At 40.1% G+C, this 27,126-nt stretch overlaps 1 protein-coding gene across 4 annotated transcripts in view; it reads left to right on the top strand.

Moving 5' to 3' along the window:
• SMPD3 (sphingomyelin phosphodiesterase 3) overlaps nt 1-26,800 on the top strand; it is a 114,706-nt gene extending 87,906 nt beyond the window's left edge. For all 4 annotated transcript variants that reach the window (XM_061344071.1, XM_061344072.1, XM_061344074.1 and 1 more), the window contains exons 3-8: nt 5,528-5,603; nt 12,753-12,908; nt 16,713-16,802; nt 17,676-17,739; nt 23,089-23,251; nt 24,682-26,800. In XM_061344071.1, coding sequence (XP_061200055.1) covers nt 5,528-5,603; nt 12,753-12,908; nt 16,713-16,802; nt 17,676-17,739; nt 23,089-23,251; nt 24,682-24,783 — 651 coding nt within the window. In that variant the 3' untranslated portion in view covers nt 24,784-26,800. The remainder of the gene's footprint in view (nt 1-5,527; nt 5,604-12,752; nt 12,909-16,712; nt 16,803-17,675; nt 17,740-23,088; nt 23,252-24,681) is intronic.
• The last annotated feature ends 326 nt before the right edge of the window (nt 26,801-27,126 follow it).

The following is a 27,126-nucleotide window of genomic DNA, read 5'->3' as shown; positions in this document are numbered from 1 at the left end:
GAAAATTGCTGAAATAGAAACAAATATCCAGGAGGAGCTGATACAATTTGGGAGATTAAGGAAAAGTTGTACTGAAAAGAAAGATAAACTGTGTTTTCCACTTCTTTATCTTCTCTTTCTCAGTCTTACTCTTTACTATAATTGCATATGATGATATTCCCATGGGAGTTGAAATTGGGAAGTACAAGCACTGTGCTGTCACCAGCAGGTCTCAGGACACCAAATCCGGAAGGTCAGAACTGCTAGCATGTGTGGAGGTATTGCTCCTTGTGCATACAGTTGCTTGTCTGCAGCAATTCAGTTAAACTTTATGCTTCTGTATTTTTAATGGAGCTTCTCTTGCACTTAAACAATATTGGCCACATATGGTGAATACTTCTGTGGGAGTAAGTCACATCTACTGTAAAGGCTGTGTCAGTGTTCTTGGCCTGGTGTGTTTCATTTCCAAGGAGCTCAAGGCCCCTGATTAGATGGTGTTTTTTACAAATGCAGCCCTCAGGTGTCTGTTTTTAAGCGGAAAAGGTTTCCCCACAGAGCATGCAGGTGCTTTTCAGCCTGGCCAGTTTTTCTTCACAGTATGAACATCTTTAGTTTGGTTCTCAGCATGACCGTAGCTGTTTGCCGTAGAGCTCTATAGGAGACATAACCTCTTCACAGGAATAATACAGGAATCAGTACTACAGTTCACATTTATTCCAGTGAATAAATGTGGCAAAACTGACACCTTCATGGTCAACTAAGCTGATGAAATGAAGGGGTTTGCTCACTTATAGTCCAATATGTGATGAAATGGTAACAGCTGCAGCTAGAGTGATTCTGTGCAGCATCTCATCTCTCTGAAGGATTCCTAATGTTGCATTCAGATTATTTACCCTTCCCAGCTTTTATTTTATTGGTCACACGTAGGCTGTGGGGTGATAAACTCTGTGGAGCTCCTTTTCAAGGAGTACACCAAAATTTTAGCTCTCTTCTGGTTTGCGCACCTGGGTTTGCTTGCCATGATGGAAGAAGCACTGGCATGAAATGTTTATAGATGAACCCTTCATATGGGAGCGTACACACTGAAGAAACTCTTTTATGTGTTTCTTAGTGTCTACCTCCTGGTAATGTGAAGCTTCTAGTTACTAAGTTTCTCTCACAACAAACCTTTTGGTTTTGTCTACATGTAATGGGTTAGTGTTTGAGAATCTAGTTTGATTCTTTGAGGGGGATTTCTCATGTATGGCACAGCACAAATGTTTAAGCATTAAAGAACATTTCCTTCCAAGTAGCTGATCATTTATTAACACAGCAATGACACGCCTGAAGCTGGCTCTTAAGCTGGTATTGAAACACTGCTGGTGTTTAGGTAGCATTTCCTGTTTTTTATTGTGAAGTATCTCTTGATGCTTTTCTTGATATCCAGATACAACAGAACTGTGTGTAAATATAAAGACATTGGTTATGTTTGTAGCTTTGTATACTTACTATACATGGTAAACATGAGATGTACATATTTTTCCTTTACCTCAGAAAATTCTCATGACAGCAAGTAATGTGGTTGAAATTCAAGTTATTTCCTTCACTCTAGGTCTAAAATTTCAACTCTTGCTACTCATTTTTTTTTTTTTTTTTCCTGTCAACAAGAATCTTCCTGCTGTAGCCCTGAGGACTTGCTACTTTTCATGAGTACAATGTATTACCTGATACCAGTCTGTTACTCAGTTGACACAGGACAAGTTTTTGATACACGACTACAGGAATATACACCACTTTGTGCAGTACAGTACAGCTGATGTGGTCTCTCCAACAGCTTGTACTAAGGTGCTATGGCACAGAGAAAAGCACTTGAGGTTACCAGTAAAAGTTCAGAGCTGTCAGGTTTGCGCTGATTTAATTTATAGGGAGGGATCAAATGTAAATATGTAGCAGTAGAAACTGGCTTTGAATTCCAAATACAACCTAGAAGGCTTTCCCCTTTACAGAAAATAGCTTTTCTCATCTGTAAGGAGCTTTTTATGCCCCCCCAACAGCAAACAAAATGTAATTTTCAGTGGTGTACCAAATCCACTCCTAGCTTCTGAACATTTGACTAGTTTGATTACTTTTGCAAAGTTAAATAATCAAACTTAACTTTTCTTAACTGGAATATATTTTGCATATTTCAGCATAATATGGAAAAACGTTCATTTGTTTCTGTCAAAGTTGCATAATTGGAACACTTTATTAAACCACAAATATGTTCTACTTTAACTTTACCTCTAGGTAACATCAGAGTTTAACAGGTTAACACATACAACTTCTTCCTCTTGTAATAATTAGCCTGTTTTAAAACATAGGCAAGTTGTAAATATATTCAGATATTACCTTTCTGTAAATTCCATAGAAACAGATGTGCTTCTCTGCTAATCTATGACACAACCAAGATTATACAATGACTTTTAGAAAGTTTTAATTGAAGTAGTTCCTGCAGAAGCGTAATTCAGTAAATGTATTATTGACACATTGCTGCTACTGTCAAACAGTTGAGGTGAACTTAAGTCAGGCTTATGGTGAAGGAGCCACTCTGGCTTATCATCTTACACGTATTTTCTTTGCAAATGTGAATTTAGATGTTTTTTTTCTGTATTAAGCAGCAGAAATTGTTATGCTTGTGAAATGACCTGGTTTGATGGAAGTGGAATCTTTCTGCCAAATCCCCATTGCAGACTGATGTGAACACTCAGCATTGCCTTCCTGAAAGACCGCCACGTAGCTGTTTGGGCCAAGTTACCACAACATAACATACCCTTGAAAATGGAACAGTCTAAAAGTAGCTACACTCTGGCCACACAAAGGGATGGTTTTGTGCAGAATTACAGAGCTTATAATATTCTAGAGGTCAAGTGTTTTTCCTGACTGCACATTCCACAGTTCTTGTCCATCTGTGAAACACCAAATTATACTGAATAATTACATTTTCCTTACTATTTTATTTCAGATCATATTTAATAGACTAGTGCTTCTGCTGTAGCTGGGAATTGACTAAGGCTGCAAGGGTATTTGTTTTCTCTCCTAGCAGTTGTCATAAATATTTGCCTCCATTAAAATTGTACTCAAAAGGACTGTGGTTGGTGGTTTACATCAATAGTACCACTCAAAATAAACAATAAAAACCAACCCAAACCAAAAGTCAGAAGCATTGGAGGAAAGGTGGGAGTTAAGCTGCTCTGGATATACTTCCATGCTGTTACTTACCTCCTTAATTCTAATTATGTTAGTGTCTTAACTTGCTTTTGAGTTATGTGGGGTTTTTTTTAATTAGCAGAGTCCTTAGGAAAGGCCCTCTCCTTTTCCCCACAAGGGGTGTGTAAAGCAGCCCTTGTTTCCAGCAAGTGCAGAGTCCTGGGGCAGTGTTCCTCCATGGCAGTAACCCCAAGAGGCATTTGTTGCACTCACCCAGGTGCCTGTAGCTACGGTCAGTCTTTTTTCTAGGCCATTTCTTGTCGTTCTTTGAGAGTGAAAGATCCCAAGACCATTTCAGTATGGATCTGTGTACACAGGGACAGTGCATGCAGTGTATTTATTTCTGCTTAATGCAGATGATGATGATCCTGTGCATTAATTAGCTGATGAGTATGAGGCCTTTTAAAGACACTCCATTAAGGCTGCATAGGAAATTCTAAAGGCAGTTTGAGCTGACTTTTTTTCTCAACTGTAGCCTATGTTTGGATGTTCAGCTTTCAGACTTAAATCTTTTACGCTTTTTGGATACAGACACTGACACTGATTCCATCTGTTGTGGTTAATAACAGGATTACAAACAGCATGTTCTTGCTATAAGGCAGGAAACTTTACATGCGGTATTTTCTTTTTTAGTGTGGTTACAGTAGGTGGCACAGAAAGACATACAACACACACTTTGCATCATGAGACACTGAACATTTGTAAACTAGTAGACATTACAATACATAGTTTTCAGTGTTGAAGAGAAAATCTTGAGTTACATTTGGAAAATATAATTGATACATCTGTCTCCCCTAAATAGTAGAGGTTATAAATTGGTGGTTTCCCACTTTTCGATTGGAATGGCGTATGTTGCAGGAAAAAGCTGGAGAGAGCTGGAGAGAACAATCCTTTTAATGCCCCTGTGACACTGTAATGTATTCACACCAGGGCAGCCTGAGGGAGCAAGAAAGAGGTCTGCATAGTGAAGCATCTGCAGTAGTCGCAAGCAGCCATACATCAGATCAGGATGTTGTCCTCTCTGTCTCTGCTACACTCTTACAAGTTCAGGAGAATCCTCTGGCTTAGAGGTGGATCCATCAGTGACTGCCTGTATTTTCCCTGTCTTGGTTTACCTTCACCCTCCCTGAAGAAGCTGAACTGTATGGGCATAGCAATAAGAACACCATAGATATCCATTTGGAAAGGTATCTAAATGAGGACTGAACAGGCTGAGGACAGAATACTGCAAGTTGTTTATTACATACTCTGCTAGTTAGAACAAAACCTGAAAGTTAACAAGGTATTCCTAAGTACAAATAACTTCCAAATTCACTCACTGAAGAGCTGACTTTCCAGTTACAAAATGAATCAGTTGGGTCTTGGATAGCTGAAAACCAAGAACACCAACCAAGCTGACATAACTGTGTCTGTATGAAATGGAGCTCTGCTTGTTATTTAGAGGTGTCAGATGAAATCTGAACCAACCCTTGTGAAGAAGAGTCATCTGTGGTTTTGTTTTCTGAGCCCTGGGTACAGCTTTCCTCAGTGGGCATTTCCTTTAGTAGTCCATGCAGTGTTGCCATGTTAACTACTAAGAGGAAAACCATATGGTTAAACTAGTTCCTTGCCTCAAACCAAATCCTGATTCTCCAATCACTGGGAATGCTGATTTGCAGCTGTGTAAGTCCTGAGCTTCCAACCCCTACAGTAGAGGTAAAAACCTAAATCAGAACTTGATTCTGATTTGGCTGTGTTTACCAGCAAATATAGATTTAAAAGACTGTAGCACGTGAGACAGATGAGTAATTACACTATGTTCCAGCTTCCCTGGAAGTCCTGCTTCTTCTGTAAGAGCAGCAGCACACGTTGTGCTTTCATCTGGTTGACAGACATGGGGGCTGCTGCTGTGCACTGAAGAATGTAAACACTTTGCTGAGACATAGCAAAAATCCCTAACAACTTTGGAGAAACATGGAAAAAATCCATCAAAATTTAAAACTTGCTGTGGAATGGAGAAAACATGGTCTAAACCCAGTATTTATTTCATGTTTCATCCTTTTCCCCAGCCTCCTTTGGCATATTGCACATGCTGCATATTTTGCATGTGTTGCAGATCGAAATAGAAAGGTTGATGTGGTGGTCAGGAGGGAGGCAACATGCTAGCAGTTGTGTGTCGCCAGTGGGTTTTCAGGTGTGTGTGTTTTCAAAGTGGAGCCAAGATGGAAAGATTGGGGGGAAAAAAAAGGCCAATACCATGTACAGAGGCTGCATGGCTAGAGTAGAAGTGGAGTTGTACAAGCTTTTCCATTAATCACCCTTTTATTTCTTCCTTCCCTCCCAGGTGCAAGTGGGAAGTACACCTCAGGACCAAAGAATTGTGGGATACATTTCCTGCACTCACTTGCAAGCTATTGCAGGTACTGTACTAAATTGCATATCTTACTTATTCACTATTACTAGGCCTGTGGTGGTGGTCTTGTGCAAGAGTAACAAGCATTGCTCCTCCAGTATTTCTGACATGGTGCAGTATGCACTGCAAAAAGCAGTGAAATAGTCAAGCAGGGTAAAAAAGTATATCCCAAACCCTTCCCTTTTCACTCTTGGAGTAGTTAAGTATTATAGGAGACAAACAAAAATTATGCCTTGAGAGGTTTCCTCCTCTCTGCTCCCTCTTAATCACATGCTGTTATTTTAGCATATACATTGCTATCATTACTCAACAATAGCCCATACTGTGAGTATCAATATACAGACGTTTGTATATAATCGAGATTATTGGAAGGTATAACAGAATGTATAAGGGACAGCAGAAATCAGCAGCTGGCATAAACCCATATTCTCTGGGTCTTGACCTGTAAATTTCATACATAAATGGCAAGCATGCTAATACACCCACTGAAAAATTTTCCTGTAAGCAATCCCATTATAACATTTACTACAACACCCAACAGCCTGCTATGTTCTTTCTTTCATGAAACAGTATTCTAAGGTCATTAAATAAGGTTGCGGCGGAGCCTGTTTCTCATCAACCATCTTTTATGACCTTTTTTTTATGATAGTATCTCAACATTCAGCTCTCATTTAATCTAAATATTCAGAGCAGAGCTGAGGTAGATGAGTGGCCTCATCTCCATTTTACAATCCCAATCCAGAAATCAAGGGAAAGAAAAACTAATAAAGTCTGTAGATAGTAGGGTCATTTTATTCCGTTTTTAGTGTTCTAATGCATACGTTTTGAAATTGAGACACTTCTCCATTTGAGCTGTTCATCTCAACACTCATCAATTAAAACTGACAAATACTTGAACAACTTGGAGATGCCTATGGAGAATTTTCCACGTATTTCTCCTATCTTTTGTATCAAAACTATCAGTTCTATACTTAGTAGGTGTAGGACTAAAATAAAAGCTTTATCTCCAAATCTTTGTGTAAGATAAGATGAGAATTTAATTTAACTAGAGGGGTGATGGATATCCTGAAGTTTTCCTTGATTCAACTGCGATTCTTGTGCTCCTGAATGCTGGAGAGCACCACACAGCCCTCTTGGACTACCTAGACAGCAAGTATGCTATGGGCTGAGGCCAGTTAGCAATCTGTTACACGTGGCAGAAGGTTGAACCAATGTGCCACAGCATGTTGAGGTTAACACAGTGAAGCAGCCAGCTCCTTTCCACTTCATCACTTCACTTCATCCATTTCTCTGCAGCTTCAGCTGCAGACAGACAGACTTGGTAACAAACCCAGGTGTCCCTGAAGTACATTAGAGAGACTGGGTAGTGGTAAAGAAGATTCATTAATTTTTCAGCTACATTTTAACAGTGTAACATCCTTCTCTGGTTTTCTATTTTAAACTCTGGAATTATGGTAATGTACCATGCGATTGCTGTTGTGGAGGAGAGATTTCTTGCTGTTCTCGTTTAGATGATAAACTTCCATTTTCAGTCCTGTTCCTTTTTATTACCTAGTCATGTATTCTCAGTTAGCCTCTGACAACTGCATTGTGAAGTCCCTATAATACTGAAAAGGAAGAGGGGGGGAAATGGGGAAATAGTGTTCTGTTTTCAAGGTCAGCCTAAAGCTTTTTCAAGGGTAAAATGCAAACTTCTGTTTTCCTACTTAGGTTCTTGCTTCATATTTTTAGGCTTATCGGGTTCAAACAACATTCAAACAGAGCAGTCAGTGAGCTAAGAGTGTAACTGTCCTTTAATGTATCATACTAGTTTATCTAATGAAATGGAAAACTAAAGTTCATGTGTTTGGCAGAGCTGTGCCTTCTGATTTGTATAATCTGATTCATAACGTTTCACGCATTTAAAAAATTATCTAAAAAACAGGTCAGCAATGTAGAGATGTGATATCTGTAAAAACATGCACTGTTTAAAAGGTCAGCCATTTAAATCATCCAGTCACACATGGTGAGTGTAGTTTGGCTTCCTTTAGGATACATAAACTTACACTTGACAGTTCTGATACATACATGAGTATAAGATGAAGGGATAAACTGCTTATGGTCAAGGATGAACTACTAATGCTTTTCTCAAGAGATGTGCAGCTCAACTCTGTTCTGAACAATTACTGTGTTTTCAGACCTAACATTCACCTTTTTCAATAAAACTGCAGAATGAGATGCAGCTTGTCCTCTCAATTCTCTACCTATTACTAAATGCTGCAATGAAGAAGCTCTTGATTTCCACTGTGGAAATAGCTGCATTTCAGTGACAAATGAAGAGATCCTTTAATGAGGCTTAAATGTAATTATTTTCCAAGGGGCTGGCTGTTAAGTTTACATGGCTCTTTTGTGTCTATTAATTAGTCAGTGATTAATGTTTTGGACAGGTTTTGCTGCCCAGAATCCACCCACCTCCCTTGAAGTCATGCCTTTCAGACATCTCACCAAACCATCAAAAGAGAGCAAGGCTCCAGCTATTCCAGCCCACCTCAGATGATGCAGCATGCTGGATACTATCTTGTAACCTTGTTCATGTCCCTGTTTTTTGCTTAGTGTGAATCTACTTCGCACCACAGGTACTGGCAACTCGTGCTTCTCTAGCACCAGTTTTGGGTTCCATAAGCTTACACACAGCTTAAGCAGAACTCAGACCAGGACTGAGAAAGACCCCTCAGCATCTGAAATTCTGACTGTGCCACCAGGAGCAACCTTGGTGCTAAGCACCATTAGGCAGTGATTCCAGATATGTTTCTAAAATAGCAAAGATGGTATACCTACCCCCTGACAGCCTGCCCTTACCTCCTTCTCTCAGCTGTGCTAACCATGGCTGTTGTAGGTTGTGTTGCACTTGCAAGAGACCTGACCTAGCTCAAAACTAACCCAGCAGAGTAAGGGGAGTGGGGTTGGGGGTGTCGTTGCTGCTTTGTCTTTTTAGGTAGTTTGTTTTTTGTTTTCCCCAGGCTGTCTTGGATTAAGTCTGTTACAAGGGTAGGGGTCTGCTTAACCTGTCACACAGCCAGGTGTGCTACAGCCTGTCTCGCAGCTAAATTGAAGCCTTTGGCTTTGGCTTAGAAACAGTTTTTCTTTTGACTAGGATTTACAGCCTACACTTTACTGCTCTTTTTGCTCCTCTTCCCTAGCTCCCTGATAATATATCCCATAGCACTTATCAGTGCTGAGAACTCTGGTTTTAAAAACTTTCACTGGGTGTTTTGATTTCCTCTGCCTAGGCTTGTCAGCTGCTTTGTTCAGCCACCGCAGTGCTCCTGCTAACATCTTTCAAGAGTAGGACAAAACAGTCATCTTCAGCGTAATACAGTACCTACCTTCAGTTCTGACTAAAGCCAGGTTTTCACTTAAGCATTTCCAAAGTGAATGGAAAGGGCAAGTATGATTATGCTATAATGAACAAAAGTGAAGTCTTTATCTATGCTGGCTGAGGTTTCCCACACTATACTTTCATCTTACCACAGTATCTGAAGCTGGAGGCAACTTGCAGAGAGTTCGGAAATGCTGACTGTAGGAGCCAGTCGTAACACAATTATTTGCATTTTTCCAGGCCAGTTACTGAGGAATAGAGTGTAAAGCAATTAGTCCAAATCAGTATTCTCTGGTTAATCACTGGTGGCAGTCAGTCAGGTCAGTTATTCTATCTGAACATTTAATTAGAGCTGAAGGCTGGAGGAAGAAGTTGAACGTTAGTGTTGGGAGTTACTACCTAGGTTTCTACTGTTAATATCAACTGCTGCTATTTCATGTCAGCAGCCATTTCTGAAATGTTTGTCTCTCTGGCAGGTCTGAATTCAGGTTTGGCTTCTCTATTCAGATGTCCAATTAGATATGTTACCTTCATCTCCAAAGATCTTGATTATGGGTGCTGCTCTGAGTCTCGCTAGTACCTTCTGCCTACAGATACATGCAGTACGTGCTATGCCACTCAGTAATCCGGATAGTGACAGCTTAATATTATTTGAGAAAACAGTTATGTTTGAATTGCAGTAAAGGATCCCGTCTTGTGTCATGGAAATGTAGCTCACTTCATTGTACCTGCTCCACGTAGTGTGCTGGAGTGCAATTACTTCTATGACCTCTAGTGGGGATAGTCAGAGCTGCCAGTCTATCACAAATTCTACAGTTCTCAAGAGAAATGGAAATCATCTGTCTCTAGAGTTCCAAGGCTACTATTTTCCTGTACAGCCCTGAGACTCCCTGGTGTTCAGTGCTGCTGCAAAGGCTCAGCATTCTCACCATGCAAGATGTATGTCACTATGTACGCAATGGCTTTTTAATAACAGCAATGCACATTACCAAACAACTTTAGCAATATTCTCCAAAATAGTTTTGCCTTTTGTTTTTCTCAAGAGTTTTCTGTTTTGGAGAACTCCACCTTTGTGTGTTTCAGTTGAGTGGATTTGCTACATTCTTCACTGGGCTGATCTGTGACAGGTTGCTCCCTGAGGTTTATGCCCATGTGGCAATGGGTGTATTATTTTATCACTCATCCTAGTGAAGCCATGCTAGATGGGTAACACAGAAAATGCAAAGAAACTTGGACAGTTCAGGGATGTAAAAGCTTGGTTTAGATGGTTGATCAATTTATATAATGAGGACTTTGTAGGGAGGAAGATGTTAACTGCATTCTTGTCAACAAGCACCATGCTTAAAAGTGTGATGAGAAAACAAAGGTGGACCAGAAAGAAGTAGTGGCCTAAAGAGATGAGACAGAATAGAAAGATTCAGATACTGCAAAGGAGGACAGTCCATGAAGTTGAGTAAGCTTCACCAGAAATGAGCAAACTGGGATTGTTCAGATTCAGGAGGAGAAGGATCTTAGAGAAGTGTGTAAATACCTGACAGGAAGGTGAATGGAAGATGGAGGCAGACTCTCCTCAGTGGGGCACAGAGACAGGATGAGAAGCAGTGAGCAGAAACTGAACTGCCAGAAATGTAATTTAAAAAACGCTTTTTACTTGTAAGGTTGACAAAGCACTAGAAAAGGTGACCAGAAGTAATGGAGTTTCCAACCACAGAGGTCTTCAAAGACTGACTGGCCACAGTCCTGCTGTAGTTGGCCCTGCCTCAGCTAGCGCACGAATCTGTAATTCTGTCTGTATCTTTGGATAGCAGCATGTATAATAGTCATGCACAACTTTTGTGGTTCATGTCACTTGCTCCAGGCTGTATTTATTCCACGTGACCTATTTTTTGTGCTTTTGTCTACCTACATCTTCACGGTAAGGCTTTCTCGTCCTGGGTAGCAAGGGGGTTTCCCAGGATACATTGGTCTGGATTTGTGTCAAGCTATGTGGTTAGGGTATGTGTGAATGTGAGGTACAGGTAACCAGAAACTGTGTTAAGGAACAGACCCACTTGTACCTCTATATTACAGCTTCAACCTGTAAAGATTTGTTGGGAATAATACAAGTGGGGGAAAAAAAAAAAAGATAATTTACTGTTGGAGTTACTAGTCTCAAAAGATGAGTCACTGTCAGGACCCATTTAAAGCACTCTCTTTCCCTGGTCATATCCTTTTTCCATATTTCTTTTAACTATTTAGGATTGTATCAAGTCATGCCTTGTTGAACATTACTGATTCAGTTTGTATTTACTGTTGTTTTAACACCACTCCCAGCTTCCTTTCCCCTGATGTTCTTGACAGTCCAACCAACACATTAATAGTGGTAGGAAAGTGAAGTCTTAATGCTTAAAGTTTGTCTGGGTGCTAGTGCAGTTACAGTGTGCTGAGTTCATGTTTGAAAAGTCTTTTTATAAAGTGCTGGTGACAGCTGCATTTGAGACAAGTGATTAACAAGCTGTGAGGATGTGGACTTGAATAGTCACTGTCTCCAGAGTGGTCACTGAAAGCAGCTTTGGATGTACATAATGGATGTTTCTAATTGAGTTTTACAGCTTTTTAATAGCTAGCGCAAAGTAGTAAATTAGGTTAAAATAAAATTGTAGTCAGGTCATTTTGGGTTTGCTACTTTTCCTTCTGATTGTGATGTTTGAAAACACATCTTTTATTATGAAGAAAAGTAATGTTCCGACTCGACATAGCATTTCAAGGTCGAAACAAGGAAAATAACAACTGCTAACTATATTTACAGTGAAAACAAAAGAAAAAGGAAGACAACATAGTAAAGAATTATTTCTACAGTGTGTCCTGCTCACATCATCATACATCAGACTTTTGTTGTACTCATTTTAAAAGAGCCAGTGACTTCATGTCACCTCATCTGCTTAGAATTAAGTATTGTTAGTTGCTACAATTAAAGATAGTTTTGCAAGTAAAAATATTTAACAACCAGTCAATCTGAACCCTTTCCTACCAGTGTGATAAAACAGAGCCACATCCTCCGTACATGGAGCCTCGTGTAACTTCCCAGCAACTGGTGAAAGGATCTGGTTCTTCATTGCTTAAGTCCTGCCTCCCTAAACCTGTATCTACATATACCTTTAAAAATAGGAAAAAATACTTCAAGTTAAAGCATTCTTACTTGAACACAAATCACAGAATGGTTTAGGTTGGAAAGGACCCTAAGATCATCTAGTTCCAACCCCCCCTGCAAATAGATCTCTTCTTCGTCATATAGACTATTACAATGTGATTAAGCCGAATTCACCATACATGTGTAATCCTAGTAATACTTGAAGTTAAACTTTTCATTTTAAAAATCAGAAAGCAAAGAAAGTTCAAGTGATTTACACCAGAACATGCCATCCAGTTTGGTCTGAAGTAGGACTGTAACTGTGAATTCCTAATTGTAACAGCTGTGCAGATCATCCTCTTCCTCTGGCTAGAAGCATCATCATTTTGTCTAGTTTGTCTGCAGCATAGATGTAGATGCCTTGTCTTCTTACTTCTTCAGCCATGCCTGGTATGATTGACTCCAAGAGGAGTTATTTAAATCATCAAAAAGTGTGGTTCCTAATGAACTCCATAATGGGCTACATACCAAATGCTGAACATACTGTTAGCCACACCATTTTTTATCTTGCATCCTTTTTCTCAGGATGTCTAGCAATAGCTTATCAACTAACCTGGGGCTGAGAAACCTGCTGAAAGGAGGTCTTGTCGCATGTTTTGGTTATCTGGATGTTTATTTGTTTGCTACAGGAGATACTACTGTTCGATGTGAGCAACTGGATATGCTTCAAGATTGGCTGTCTGAATTCCGAAAATCTACCTCCTCCTCCAGTACAGCCAATCCAGAGGAGCTGGTGGCTTTTGATGTCATTTGTGGAGATCTTAACTTTGATAACTGCTCCTCTGGTAAGACAAGGTTTTGTTTTCTTGGTATCTACCTATTCCAGAAAGAAACAGGAGAGTTCTTGATTCCTGTAGGCTATAGCAGTATCTGAACTCATGACTGGCTTTTGCAAGGAAACAATTGTTACAGGTACCTCTAAAATAGGTACTAGCCTTGAAACAAGCCAAGGAGGGTAGCTGCCACATACCAGCTCTGCTGGATTAGTAAGCATGATGCTTTCTAGGGCACAATGGGCAATAATTTGTGACTTCCAGTAGCAATAATGAGGACAGATCCAGTGGTTTAGTTTTACCTGAATTAAGAAGACATCTTTTGTACTGGAATTCTTGCTACTAATGAAAGACGTGGATATTACAAGATTTTTGTAGAGAAAAAAGAAGTAAATTCATGCAGTTAGAAGTAATTAGTGCAAATAGAGAGATTAATGCTGCAGAGAAGTAAACACTGCTGAATCAGTCTTGGAAAAAAATTAACTGATGCTGTGTACTTCTGGGGTTTTCTAATAATTTTTTTCTTCTATATTTGGATGCTGAAGGTACTAGAAAAAGAACTCTACAAAATTAATGGGTGTTGAGTTCACAGAGATGGTAGCCTTTTTTTTCAAACATAAATATTAGACTTTGCTAAGGGTTAAACTGCTAACATAGAGCACAGAACATTTTGTTTGTGTATCCTCTCTGCCTTCCTTCTCAGTACAGCTCTGGTGGCTGCCTGGCTTTATACAATGCCTTGGAGCTGTTGGACACTTGTAAGACAAGATTTCAGCAAAGTTGGAGAAACATTTAATAGGGTAGAAGAGATCATCAACCCAAAACACAGCCCTTCCAGTGTTCAGCTCGTATGTACCAAAAAATAAATGGGTCACAACTGTATGATCCAAAGTAAACTCAGAATGGTCTGAGAAAGTACTGGCAAGTGTTCTGACTGCTAGAAGAACCTGTTACGCACTGTGGAGGTGAACTGTAAGTGATAATGGCTAGAGAATACTGTAGTTAAACTAACATGTATTATGAAAAAATAGAATGGTAGCTGTGATAGCGAGCTTTTTTTAGGGAAGGAGGGAAAAAATGTGCTCAGTAAGAGGCCTTCAGCTAGCCATGCTGCTATAAAGACAGGCTGAGGCGGCAACTGGAGCAGCGCTGGTGAAGGGAGACAGAAGCTGGGGGATACGAACAGCCAGATCTGCTGACAAATCTGTGATGTGGCTGTTTCACGGGCAGTACTGACAGGTGTATGGACTTGCCTGGAAGCAAAGATGTCCACCAAGGAAATAAAAAACCTGCTGAATAGCAAAGGGGAGACTTCCCAGCCAGGTGGCAAAGGGAAAGTGAATGGGGCATTAGAAGAAAGACAGGAGTGAAGCCAAGAGGCAGAATATATAGTCAGTGTTCTCTGCTCGAGGTCTGGCACTAACCCACATTTTGCACAAGAAGCACAGGGTATATTTAATGCTGTTGTGACCTGCAGCTATTTGCTTCTGCAGGTAATAGTTGCAAACATTGCAAATACTACTAAAGAGGACTGAAAAGTAGATTATAAAAATCCATTTTATTTTTGCTGTCTCTGCTGCTTATTTACCCCCTTCCCTTTAAAATTCACTCATCCTGGAAATGGAAATTATGCTAGTTACTTTGGTTTTTATTTCTAGATTGCTTTCTTTCCTTTCTCCTCCATTTTTTTCATTACTCATTGTTTAGGGATATTTGTTAGCATTACAGGGAACTCAACATATTAAATTTTAAGCATTTATCAGCTTTCTCTGGTTCTGTGTATGATTTTCTCTATTCTTTCCCACTCCACAGACTCACATGCAAGTAATTAATGTTCCAGTGAATATCAAGCTTTCTATTCATAGCTGTATTGACAGAACAGTTTTCAAAGATCTCCAGGCCTATGAGTGACCTTATGCTTATGACAAATGTTCTGCAACTCAGTTTTCCCTTCCAGCTTTACAGAACATTATGACAACACGCACTTAGTGGGAACGTTATTTGAAAGGTCAGGTTGCTTTTGACTGACATATGTAGAAGTCTATTAATGTTTTTAAACCTTTTAGTGTAAGATAAGAAGCTTTCCAGTCAGATGGGTTAGGTTTGTCTCATCAGCTGTGACTTGTTACTGTCAGAGTCACAGCTGCAAGGCAGTCATAACAAAAGTTTAATCTACCTTGGTTCTGGGGGAGATTTTGTAGACATATAACAAGGGAAAACCTGGAAAAATAAACTGAACAAAGGTTTCATTATCTGTTTTTCCGTAAGCATTAAACAAACCAATTGGCTGTTCAGGCAGAATAAGCAATTCTCTGCATTGCATCCCTGGCAAATCTTGAGAGGTCAGTTATCCCATCCACTGCCACATCTCCAGGGTACTCTGCCAAGTTAATTTTTCAATCTCCCTGAGATTATGAGGATGTTCTCGATATCAAGAGCTAATTAGGGGAGGTTGGGGGGAGACCTAGAAAGATGCAGTGAGATAGATCAGCTGGTATGGATGCAGTAGATGAAAGACAGTCAGCTCTATTAATGAGTACTAGTAAGAAAATGGCAAACATGGCTACAGCTGTGGACACAGTATTACTGCACTCCATGTTTGTGCTCTGCTTCCTTCATAACTGGGAGAGGTCAAGAGCTTCTTCCCTTGGCAAGAACAGCATTTCACACACAGAGATCTAATGTGATTCCTGCAGTGTGTGATCTGCATTCTGGCCAAGATACACAGCTCATGGTTCAAAGTTCTGTTTCCCGCTTCAGAAAAGTCGATTTTCATATGTACTTACATTTGCTGCTGTTTTAGCAATAGACAGTGACAAGTGTTTTACAGAAGCAGCTATAAACACAGGTGAATATTCTGTTGGTCCCAAGAGAGAGCCTTCAAGTGTTGCTAAGAAGTTTTAACCTTGTAAAAGGTGTAAATGCTGCAAGAAAGAAAGTTAGCAGGAGCTGCTGCCAGTTCCTTTGCCATTTAATATAAATGGAATTGTAGCAGCTGGTGTGATCAAGTTCTGCTTGTGCTCGTTTCCCAGGTACAATGACTGCTATGTCAAATAGCACACACAGAACTAGAACTTGCTTATTTGTTCAGTGCCTGAAATTCTGGTATACACATTTTTGTAGCATATCTTACTAAATAATCCTAGGAGTCTGATGTGATAAAGGCAAGGAGCACAGCAGCAATTAGGAAGAAATTCATTTAAAGTTGATAGGTCATGCTGATTATGTTCAGAATGACTTTAATGCTGTAGATAATATCCCAAGCGAATTATCGTTTGCCCTTTCTTTTATCTGTTATGGCTTGAAAAACATTCAGTGAACTCTTCCAAAGCAAGTAAAGCACAAGCTTTTATCTTTGAACTTACTTAGATACATACATCTGAGTAAGTTCAAATGTAAGTTTAACCCACAAAAAGTTTGTTTAACCCACAACAGCCATTCACATTGCCACTGTGGAGTCAGTCCAATCCTCCACTAAAGTTTTGTCCCAGAGTAAACCATGCAGTGTCAACGGCAGGGAGAAGAAACATGCTGCAAAACTCACTTCAGTTTACTGCTAGACACTACTGAAAATGTCTTTCTATGAAAGACTGTAGGAAAGCACTGTTACTAGCAAGCCTTTGCTTGGATTTCTGATCAAGACAAGATACTGCTGTGCAGTACAGCTGCTACTGACCTTGTTGAAATCAACAGTATATATATGCATCAGGGAAGAAGGAGGACTTGCCTTCTCTGTTGTGGTAGGACATGTGGTTGTTCCAAGATTCACCACACATAGCTGATATGCCTTTTCTTGGGCTTATGCTTTCCTTGCAGAGGACAAGCTGGAGCAACAGCATTCTCTGTTTACACACTACAAAGATCCATGCCGAATTGGTCCTGGGGAGGATAAACCATGGGCAATCGGTAAGACCTTCTCCAACTATGAGTGTATGAACATTTCTTTGTCCCACTCATACAAAACTGGTAAGCAGCAGACAGTTCAGCTAATTGGGAGTAAGAATTTGGTGGAGACGAAATATTTATAAGGGGTTTTTCTGTAACATGTATATAAGCCTGAACGGTTCAGTCTTGCTGAACTGTAATTAAGAACCAGAGATCTCAAACTTCAGTCCACATTCTGGAACTTGAGCATCAAACTCCCTGAATGACTTCCCACACCTATTCTACTTAAAAAATAACCTCTGGATTACTTGGGGAGAAGCCAAATTATTGTTTCTGTACTTTCTGCATGCAGTGAAAGCCTGCAGCATTTGATCACAATGTTCCATTTGGTGTTCTATAAATACTATAAGCGAGGATGGAACAAAGCAGTTCAACAACACCATGAACTGTTAGGATTCATCTTATAAAAGGTTTTCTGGAACTGTAAGCTATTTGTACCTAATGCAACACAGTTAAACTCACAAAAACTTTAGTTCAGCAATTAGTCTTTCTCTAGAGGAGCAATTATAACTGAAGAGACTAAAGGCAAGAATGCAGAATTGTTTAGTAACATGGCTTTACACTGTTGTAGCAGAAAAAAAAACAACAAACCAACAAAAAATCAGACACCGGGCTGAAAAACTGTCCCATTGCTGGAAGGGCACAGGCAATGTTTTGGAATGTGGCAGGCAGTACGGAAGTCTGGACAGAGGCGCAGTGAACACAACGTGCTTTCAGTGCCGTCCCTTCTCCCCCTACAGATGCTTGTCTTCACACACCTCTGCCCTCAAAAGCCTTCCGAGGCAGGTCACAGGAGGACTGCTGGAACAGTCACATCTCCCTTTCTCTTCACAGGTACCTTGCTGGATCCTGAAGGATTGTATGATGATGAAGTGTGCACTCCAGATAACCTACAGAAGTATGCAATTCCTAATTCTCCCACATGCTTTAGACAGTTCCTCCAAGAGCCAGTTTATTGCTTGCTATTTAACATTTTAAAACCTGAGGGGTGTTTTATGGACTGTAAAAAATCCAAACCAAGAAAACACCACCAAAACCCAACAAACCAATCAGTCTTTTACTCAGGGATACTTGGGGAAGAAGGTAAGGGAAGGAAAAGGAGCTGCTTCTCTAAGTCTTAACAGAATTGGCTTCAGTGGGTGAGAAGATGAGAGCAACTAGAGTCAGTAGTGGTTTATTTCTCTAGAGTTGATCCTACCTGGACAGCACTCTAGGACAGGAAACCGAGCACTGCCAAAAAGGGTACACAAACAGCTTGTCTGGAAGTGCTTTTGCAGGCAGCCAGCTCTGTGGTCACAGCCCTGTAAAGGACAGCAACAAAAGGAATGTCAAATTAAATAGCGCATCAGCCACAGCTTAATATCTCAGTGATACTAGTGCAGCATTACTACTTCTAAGGAATATCTGATACTGAGAAAGAGGTTATCTTTGGTCTGAGCTAGGAGACTTACAAGAAATGCAAAAAACCCTTTAATTGCATTAAGTCTGAGTTCGGTTTCTTGAATACCTGTGCTGTTTGTCAAATAATACGCTAGTGGAGAGAAATTAATAAGTTTTTACATTTCGGAGCAGCACTTGATTTCACTAACGTGATGATCCTTTCTGCACCTTTTCTACCTTGAGGGCTAGCTTAATGGACTATGTTATTTGACTAACTAACTATAAAAGATGCTGTAGCTGTTCATTACCCGAATATCCTAAAGATGTAAAGCTATTTGAATTAACGCATCTGTGCAGATGCTTCAGTTAACACACGTAATGGAAACGGAACATTATATAGGCACAGTTTCTGTCAGTATTTTTACTTGCCAAGTACAGAACATGGCATGGTACAGATGGACATTAGTTGAATGTATTTAGGTGAAGCTACCCTTTGAAGTTATCTTTATCAGTTTTGAACAAAGAAACTGAATTCCAGGCATGAGGTCTGGGCTTAGTTGATATTCAAATAAATAAACATTTGTTACAGTAAGTCCTGCTTTGTGCATTAAGGAGCCTGCTAGATTTCCAGGCATTTCTATTCACATGTTGAAGACATGAATTTGGTACATATGAAAGGGATTTCTGGAAAGCAAAAGTAAAGTAATTTGGCCCCACGATCAATTGCAAATGCAAATCTGTATGTGGGTGTAACATCCTATTTTATGGTTCCAGGAGCAGGCTTGGAACATTAAAAAAAACCAAAAACAAAAACAAAACCAAAAACCACCCCCAAACTAACAAAAAACAAAACCACACAACAAAAACCAACCAAACAAAAAAAACAAAACACAAACCCCCAAATCCCCCCCCCAAAAAAACACAACCCAAACCCCAAGCCTAAGACCCCCTAGGACCCCTGTGTTATCAGGCAGCCTTTTGAGACAGTCTGTCACCAATTACTTCTAGGGCATTTGTTTTATTCCCTGAAGAGTTCCTTGTATTTGGGAATTAAGTTCCAATGACAAATAAATGACTGATAAATAAAAGCCATCAAATGATCAACAAAGATTTAAGAGTATTACTGCCACTAGCTATATGTAGGTACAGCACTTCAGTATGATGTAACTGGAAAATATTCCTGAGTGCTGGCAACAGAATATACATTATACCTTTTGCTGCTCAGTGTGGCTTTGTTTTCTGCACAACGCTGTAATTCTCTTAGACCCCAGTTTCCACTAGCTCTTTATGCAGATGTGCAGAGAGCATGACCTGCATGTGTACCTTATGTAGATGTACCTCAACAAGAGCCTGTCCTCTCACCTCTGCAAGAGACTGGTAAACATAAGAAATGCTGATAAATTCAATAAAATTTAAAGCCATTCATGAAATCTAAGCTTTAAAGATGCTTGAATGCTAAATAGCACAGAAGCTCTGGAGCTCTCTGTATCTAACAAGCACCACTGATCTACATAGCAAAACAGGGTACAGCCTAAAACTGATCTCAAATTTTTCAAAATAAACCTTGATCAAGCTTTACAGACTGTTAAAATAGACATTTAAACTGGCAGCGTAACCCATCTACAGAATTAGTTCTTCATCAGCATTCTTCTCTAGTTTATAAATAAAATTAAGTACTTCACATTACTAAACAAATTAGGCCATAAAAGCAGCAGAACAACTATTTCCTAAGTATCTCTTTCATATTAAGTACAGCATATGTACAACATTGGACTAGAAGAACGTACTTGTTACAAAAAATGAGCCAGTCACAACTGTGGAATAATAATTGTATGTGGCTGTAATTATTACAATTAATAAGCTAGCTGTCACAGTCTGGGCCCTGCCCCTGTGCCGGAAGCTACACAAGCTTCTGCTCAACAAGGCTTCACAAAAGGCACACAAATAATCTCATCTCACACAGATCATTGTCACTTTTGAACAGAGCACAATGGAGTAAGGCCATTTTCATCTCCAAACCCTGACTGGAGTCTGGCACAGGAGAGCACAGCTAAAAAGTAAGATTTAAATGCTAGTCTTTCCAGGCTTCACTGCTAGACAGGGCTCAAAGTTCTGGGTGACAGGCTGCAACACCAGTAACAGAAGTCCTCCTTAACTCAGGTGCTTCATGCCTGAATGACGGATGGCCCCTGAAGCTTTGTGATGAGGGATTGAGTTTTGCTTTATAGCTACCTTACATCCAGTGCTCTTCATGCTTTTCCTGTGTTCATTGCAGCTACAGTCAGCACTACCAACCAGCTAGTGGCCAGAGGGCTATCTGACAGAACGTTCATACTTAAACTCTGGAGTTACTTGGGGCTGAAAGTCTTTCAAGAAAAAAATGAAGTTCCAATTACTTTCTGTCCTCCCTTTCTTTGTGTCAATGAATTAAGCCAGTTACTCTGACAAAATTCAGGTTTAGCTGGGCAACTCACGTGTAATTAGTTAAGTTCACTTAAGTTGTTTGCATGTTACTGTTGGCAGGGCACAGCCAGATGTCCAAGTACTGGTGTCTGCATCCTGCAGAGACAAACAGCAAACAACTGGATATGAAGTTTTAGGTAGAAGCAGATGCATGCACATTTACAATTTGTTTTCCTCATGTATTTACAAATAACATTTCCCTTCCGTGAACAGTTATGCAGGTTGAGTGAATACCAGTGTTTGCAGACTTTTGAAGGGATATAATTGAAGTTAAACAAATTCGTCTTTTAAATTAATGCAAATAAATTTTTTGCCAGTAGCACTGCAGTGCTAGTCAGCAGTTTCTTCTACTTTGTTACTTAATTAGCTTTGCCAAATACAAACAATTTTTGAAAGAAGTCAGTCCCATCAAAGAGCTTGCTTTCTTGAACCTAGAAGAAGAATTCCAGGAAGTGAATCATTTGCAGTAGCAATTTGTAGGATCAGTTTGCAAATGGGGTGCAGACAGCAAACTAATTTGAGTTATTATGTAACAAGCTAAAATGAAATAATACATAAAAGGAAGCTTGCTTTCATAAGCTGGTTACAATAAACTCCAAGAACCTTCAATACCTCACCAAGTCCAAAGTGGGTTAAGAAAAGTTCTGGCTAAATAACTATGTGACCAGAATTTTGTTACTGTTCTCTTTTGAAGACACATAAAATACTTCTTGTATGTCTCAACTGACCCAGATACACAGATTGTAATACTATTGAGACCTCATCAACTGCAGGAAGTGCTGTGCCCCTTCTGCCACCATTAAGATCCTTCCAAAGAGACAAAATTTGACAAAGAAACCATTTACTTCTCAACTATTAAAACACATCACGAGATTCAGGTATTTGTCTCGTTTTTCCTTTGTTCCGTACTTTCACATGCATGCATTAACAAACTCCTAAACCCAACACCATAAAAGCCATCCAAAGTCAAGTTTTAAAAACCAGGTGATCAAAAATACCTTATTTTTCCCAAGGTGAAATTAGAGGCTTTATACCTGCTAGGACCCAAGTTCATGGCTCGGTGTTTTTTGTGAGAGAGTTGGTGATGTAGCTTAATGGCATAATCAGCTCTTACAAGGGAAACCACAGAACCTTGAGCTCAGGTTTTGGCAGGTAAGTAAAGAAAAATTATTTTCAAGGAGGTGGTTTTCAAAGTAGTTTGTTTACATTTTGAGTCAAGATAGTAAAACCACAGCCTAACATACCCCTCTCTGCACTCACAGTTATTCCTTAAACCAGCTGCAACTGTACGTGATCTTAATTGTCTGCACAATACCCTACACAGGCAGTTACCATGTGGACCGCCTGCTTTTGCAGGCGCAGTTGTTTCTGTTGTTGGTAGATCTTTTAAGCAGAACACAAGAAAGTAAATCAAGTTTCCTTTTAAATCCAAGACAACAGCAAAACAGTACAGAACAGCACAGCAACATCTAATTACTGTAAGATACAGTGACAGGGACCATTCTGGTAGCATGTTCACAGGAGGGCTAACTTCAGAAATTAGATCAAGTTGCTCATGGCTTCAACAGACTTCTGTATAAAACACTGCTAAGGTTTAAGCATCCAAAATAAGAATTTTAATGGGAAAGCTGCAGCTTATTTGCCTGAACACAGGACTGGTACCTAGAAACTGATTCTTAATTTCGAGTTGTTTTTGGCTGGACCAATCTCCTTGCAAGATGGGGGCAGGACTAACACACCCACTGAGTAAGTCCATCTGTGTAGAAGACTTTGGAGAGTGTCATATACAGGAATCAAATAAATGTCGCTGCCATTACTACTGAGGTAAGAACTTGGGGTCAAAGACACTGTAATCTGATGCTGAGGCTTGCTCAAAACCAGCTACCACCTACCCAGGTGTGTGCTCTAGAAGCCATTCCTCATTCATATCCTGTCTGTAAAATGGTTGTCGGAACCCCAGAAAGAGCGGCTCTGATCAGAATGGAGAGGTTTGTATTAAAGTACTCAAATCTGTTCTGAAGTAACCCATGAAACAATTTCCTTCTCTGCTAGACTCAGCAATGCTGGAAATCAACAGAGGGGCTGTGGGCTGCAATATAGTTCAGGTAACAGGCAGACAGGGTCCTTCTTGCAGGTGTCCGTGTTCCTGGCTACAAGGGTAGGTCCAGCAGTGCACCACCAGGGATGCCAAACATGCCCTGAGGCTTTAAGAGCACTGTCAGTGTTTGTTTAGCACAGCCTCATACTGGAAAACACACATGGAAGAGGATGTGTTCTACAAGTTTAACAGTCCTTTTGGACAGGCATTACCCTTAATGGGGATTTGGAGAGGATCTAGCACAATGCATGAAGGGGCAGAATGAACAAACATTTAAAGCGGTTGTTTTGTTTTTTAATGAAATAGGGTGCTGGAAAGTGAAGAAGGAAGGAAAGGATACTTAGTCTACCCCACCAGCAAGAACCATAGTTCCAGTCAGAAGGGGAGGAAGGCATCATTGAAAGGAAACGGGAGGAGAATTGACTACATGCTGTATACAGAAGAAGGTCTCTACCTGGAATGGAAAGTGGTGAGTTTCAGAGCTGACAAAAAGAGCTGTAACTCACACAACAAACTTGTGTGGATGGTACTGCAGCCTGTTCTGCTTGGGTTCAAATTCATACTCCAAGGGGAACCTGCTTGGCTATTTTCTACTTCTGCAAGCAAGTATGGAATTTTAAACCTATTACGTAAGCAAATTCAAGATTATGAGTAGCAGCACTGGTAGATATGCTGCTCCTCAACAACAAATAAAACACCTTGCTTCCACTTCTTAATCTCTCACCAGACTAAGTGTTTTGATGTTACCAACAGTCTGAATGATTTTTCCATCTCCTCAAGTATCTGGATATTCTTTTATTGTGCCTGTGACAAACCCTCCTAAATTACAAGCCTGTGATGCACAGGCAGATGTTGATTTGGACTAATCAGAGTGGGATCTTGCACTGCACTGTCTGCTTCCTGGTGTAGGACCTTAGCTTATATAAAATTCCATGATAAAAAAGAGACACTAGTTCACATTTATATACCATACCCTGCTGTAGCTGCTGCAGAAGAGCAGGCAATAGAGCAGTTAAGCATAGCTCTAGTGCACAGTACCTTGATCTGCCTGTGCTCTGGGTGCACTCTGTGGACATGGCAACTTAGCAGCTGGATTTTTTTCAGGCTTCCTTTTTCAGATGCACAAAGTGCCCATGGTGCATCTGTATGGCAAACCCAACTTAGATTTTGCACAAACAGCAACAAAGCCAGTATTTCAATAGTTCTGACTCAGATTAAGTCATTGATAAGGCTCATGCTGGCAGCATAACTAAAATACGTGTGCTTCCTGCAGGCAATTCCTAAAGTACTGGTTAAGGAAATACCTGGCTGGTGGAAGGGGTAAGCTGCACTGCATCAGGGGTATGCTAGAGTGGCTCCGTCCAGCTGTAGAAGCTGGGAAGCACACAGTATTTCCTACAGAACATCAACTTGGCCCTATGAAATGTTGCCAGAACAAAGTCTGAAATTTGGGGACATACGAAGCAGGGTTCCTCATCACCTTAAGTCCCCAGGAAGTTCAACACCACAGTTTAGAAGACAGGCTTCCTTTTTAGCTGCATGCCATGGGTAGTATGGTATAGCCAGCCCCTCTGTATATACATGGATCACCAACTGCAGCATTGTAGATCAGTGTCTACAACAGTGTAATGGAAAGAAAAGGTGCAAAAGATTCCATCCAGACTAGTTTAACTGGTATCATATAAATGGTTCACCTCATCAACTGCATCACACTGACATGCCCTGCGAGGCAGATAGTTTACCATGAGCTCAGCCAAACTAGGCTGGTCCTACACGTCTACTAATGCAGAAAGGTAGTTTGAAGCATATTATTAAATTAAAGCATAAACCCTGAGTCTGGTGTGTGCTATACCAGATCAGTTTTCCAATTCTTTTCTTTCTTTTGTTTTTCCTCTGCAGGAAGTGGAAGAGTTCAGCTTTATTACCCAGTTAGCAGGCTTGACAGACCACCTACCAGTAGCAATGCGGCTCATGGTTTCTACAGGAGAAGATGACCCTTAAAACTAACCAGCTTTGAGAGATCAGAGGAGGGAAACATTAACAATATTAAGAAAATATCAGAATAAGAATGTTCTGGTGCCACGTTAGGAAAAATGACCAGACCTGACTTGAGCTAATGCTGAACATACCAACAAAGGCAGATACAAAAAGGGAAGAAATAGAGGGGTTGTGGCCAAAAGCCACTGTCACAAGTTGCTCAGGCAATAGGGCAAGCCTGTACTACAATGCTTTCACTGTGGACCGAACGGAACTAAGATGGAAGTCCTAATTCCTTCTGAACCAGTGCCATTCTTACTAAAACATGTTTTTATACTAATATATAGCACAATTTAGTTTGTAATTAGTCTGTGAGTTAGTGCTGCTCTATGGTTTTTTGCATCATTTCTTTGTATAACTAATAAGCTAAAGCTTTGTTTCTTTTTTTAGCCTGTTTAAAGTTGTAGTAGCGTGCTTGCATCAGTAGCATGCGCCCGCACTGCATGCCACTCTGAGATAAAATAGTAAGATATTATGGGGAATATCAGAATGGAAGCAAGTTCAAAAATCAGATTACCAGCCAAAGCAAGGCATTCTGGGACCGGCAAACCCTTTTGTCCTTACAGACAGATCTTAAAGCAAATAAACAGAACCTGTATTCAGTTTGCAGACCAGAATCTTCCTGTCTATTTAAGGATACTTCAAAGATTTGCAATTAAGACTTCAAGAACACAGTTCTACCCTTACTACAGCTGTGTTCCCACTGAAATTATGAAGTATTGTGTCTGAATAATGACTCCGGAATTGGGCCTTTAGCTTTCTAAGTGCAAGTTATTCCCTGAAAAAGAAATACAGTTCCCCTGTAATTTTTTTCTTTCCATACGTGGGACAGTTCTGAATTATGGTATGGGATGATATGTATGTTACAGTAGCGTGAATAGATTCCTGTAGTACCATTGGTAACACCAGAGCCAACCTTCTGCCTTAGTTAGGGTAAGTGGGAAATAGCTTGTAAAATGCATGCTAGAGTTAAAATTAACATTTTGGGGGAAAAATGTAGAAGAGTGTAGAAGAGTGTATGACTGATAAGGCAGGATAACCTAACAATTTTCCAAAGGAATCAATCAATACACTTAAAAGTAGCAAAACTATTTAGAGAGTAGAGAACAGAACTGTGACTCTCAGCCTTAGGTAACTGCCGCCTAGAAGCAGAGAGTTTGTTTCTGTCTTTGAGACACAGGTCTCCATGTGTTATGCACTCACAGGCTTTAAAAGGTGTCTTGCCAGCTAATTTGTATGTATGTTCTTTCCCTGCAGCTATTGGAATGTGGGGCTCCTCTCTGTCATCTTATCCCTATGACCTCACCTACCCAGCCTCTGTAACCTTAACAAAATAATGAAAAGCTGAGGATCAGGTCCATGATAAGACTTGGTGTTTGGTGTTTTTTTAGGGATTTAAATTCAGAAGGCTTTGTGTTACCCCTGAAAATACAGGGGACCCCTTGTATTTTCACTGATACTTAGTTTCTTCTGCCTACTTCATGTTCAGTTTTAGCACTATTTCCTCATACATTATTAATACCCAGTGTTAAAAAGAAAAGAGTTAATCTGAGAGTTACCCCATTAAACTGTTTTAGTTATGCTGGCCACAAACTCCTGAAGATGCTCTTGTTTTGGTTTAGTTTGCACCTGCTGGGAATCAGGCTGAGCTAAATCAGAAGAGATTTAAATTAGAAATCCCAGTCTATGCAGCCACTGGTACCAGTTTAATTAGCTGCAATAAACAGTGAAACTTTCACTTAGGTCAGCCTGATTTTGCAAGTAGACAAACAAAGCTTTAACAGTCATGAGAGTACAGGACTAACAGTACTGCCTAATCCCAAATATAGTAGGCCACTGTTCACACACTCCAACGGCACCTGGTCTTGACACGTTTTACGCCTCATTTTCCAGTCCTGTCGCTCCTTCAGCAGAGACTGCCTCTAAACTGTGTACTGTGCCAAACCATGGGGGTAGTCTGCAAGTGTAACCGTAGGGACTCTGATATAGAACCAGACCTAATTCCCCTTTTTGATAAAATTAGGAATTCAAGTTTACAGCATCAGAGACTTGAGTGTACTGTCCCAGTGCACCACCAATTTCCCACTTTGTATGTTTCTCTTTATACAGAGGGTGCACATATGTGCAATGTGTTTTTCTGGTTTCTTATCTCCCCACCCAATTCAGAAAAAATAGTACCTGAAACACTGCTTTTAACCCTATTTTCTACTTTGCTTGTATTTTATTAACCTTTTTTAAAAAAACAAATGGTATCAGTAGCAATTTGTGTGCTGTACAGCAGCATAAAGTACAGTATTTTTAATAGCT

The sequence above is a fragment of the Neopsephotus bourkii genome, unplaced genomic scaffold, assembly GCF_033783945.1.
Source record: "Neopsephotus bourkii isolate Nb327-2 ecotype Australia unplaced genomic scaffold, CSIRO-AGI_Nbou_v1 NB_1863, whole genome shotgun sequence".
In the NCBI taxonomy this organism is placed as follows: Eukaryota; Metazoa; Chordata; class Aves; order Psittaciformes; family Psittacidae; genus Neopsephotus; species Neopsephotus bourkii.
Note: the sequence above shows the minus strand (reverse complement) of the source record. Positions and strands in the feature narration are given on the sequence as shown.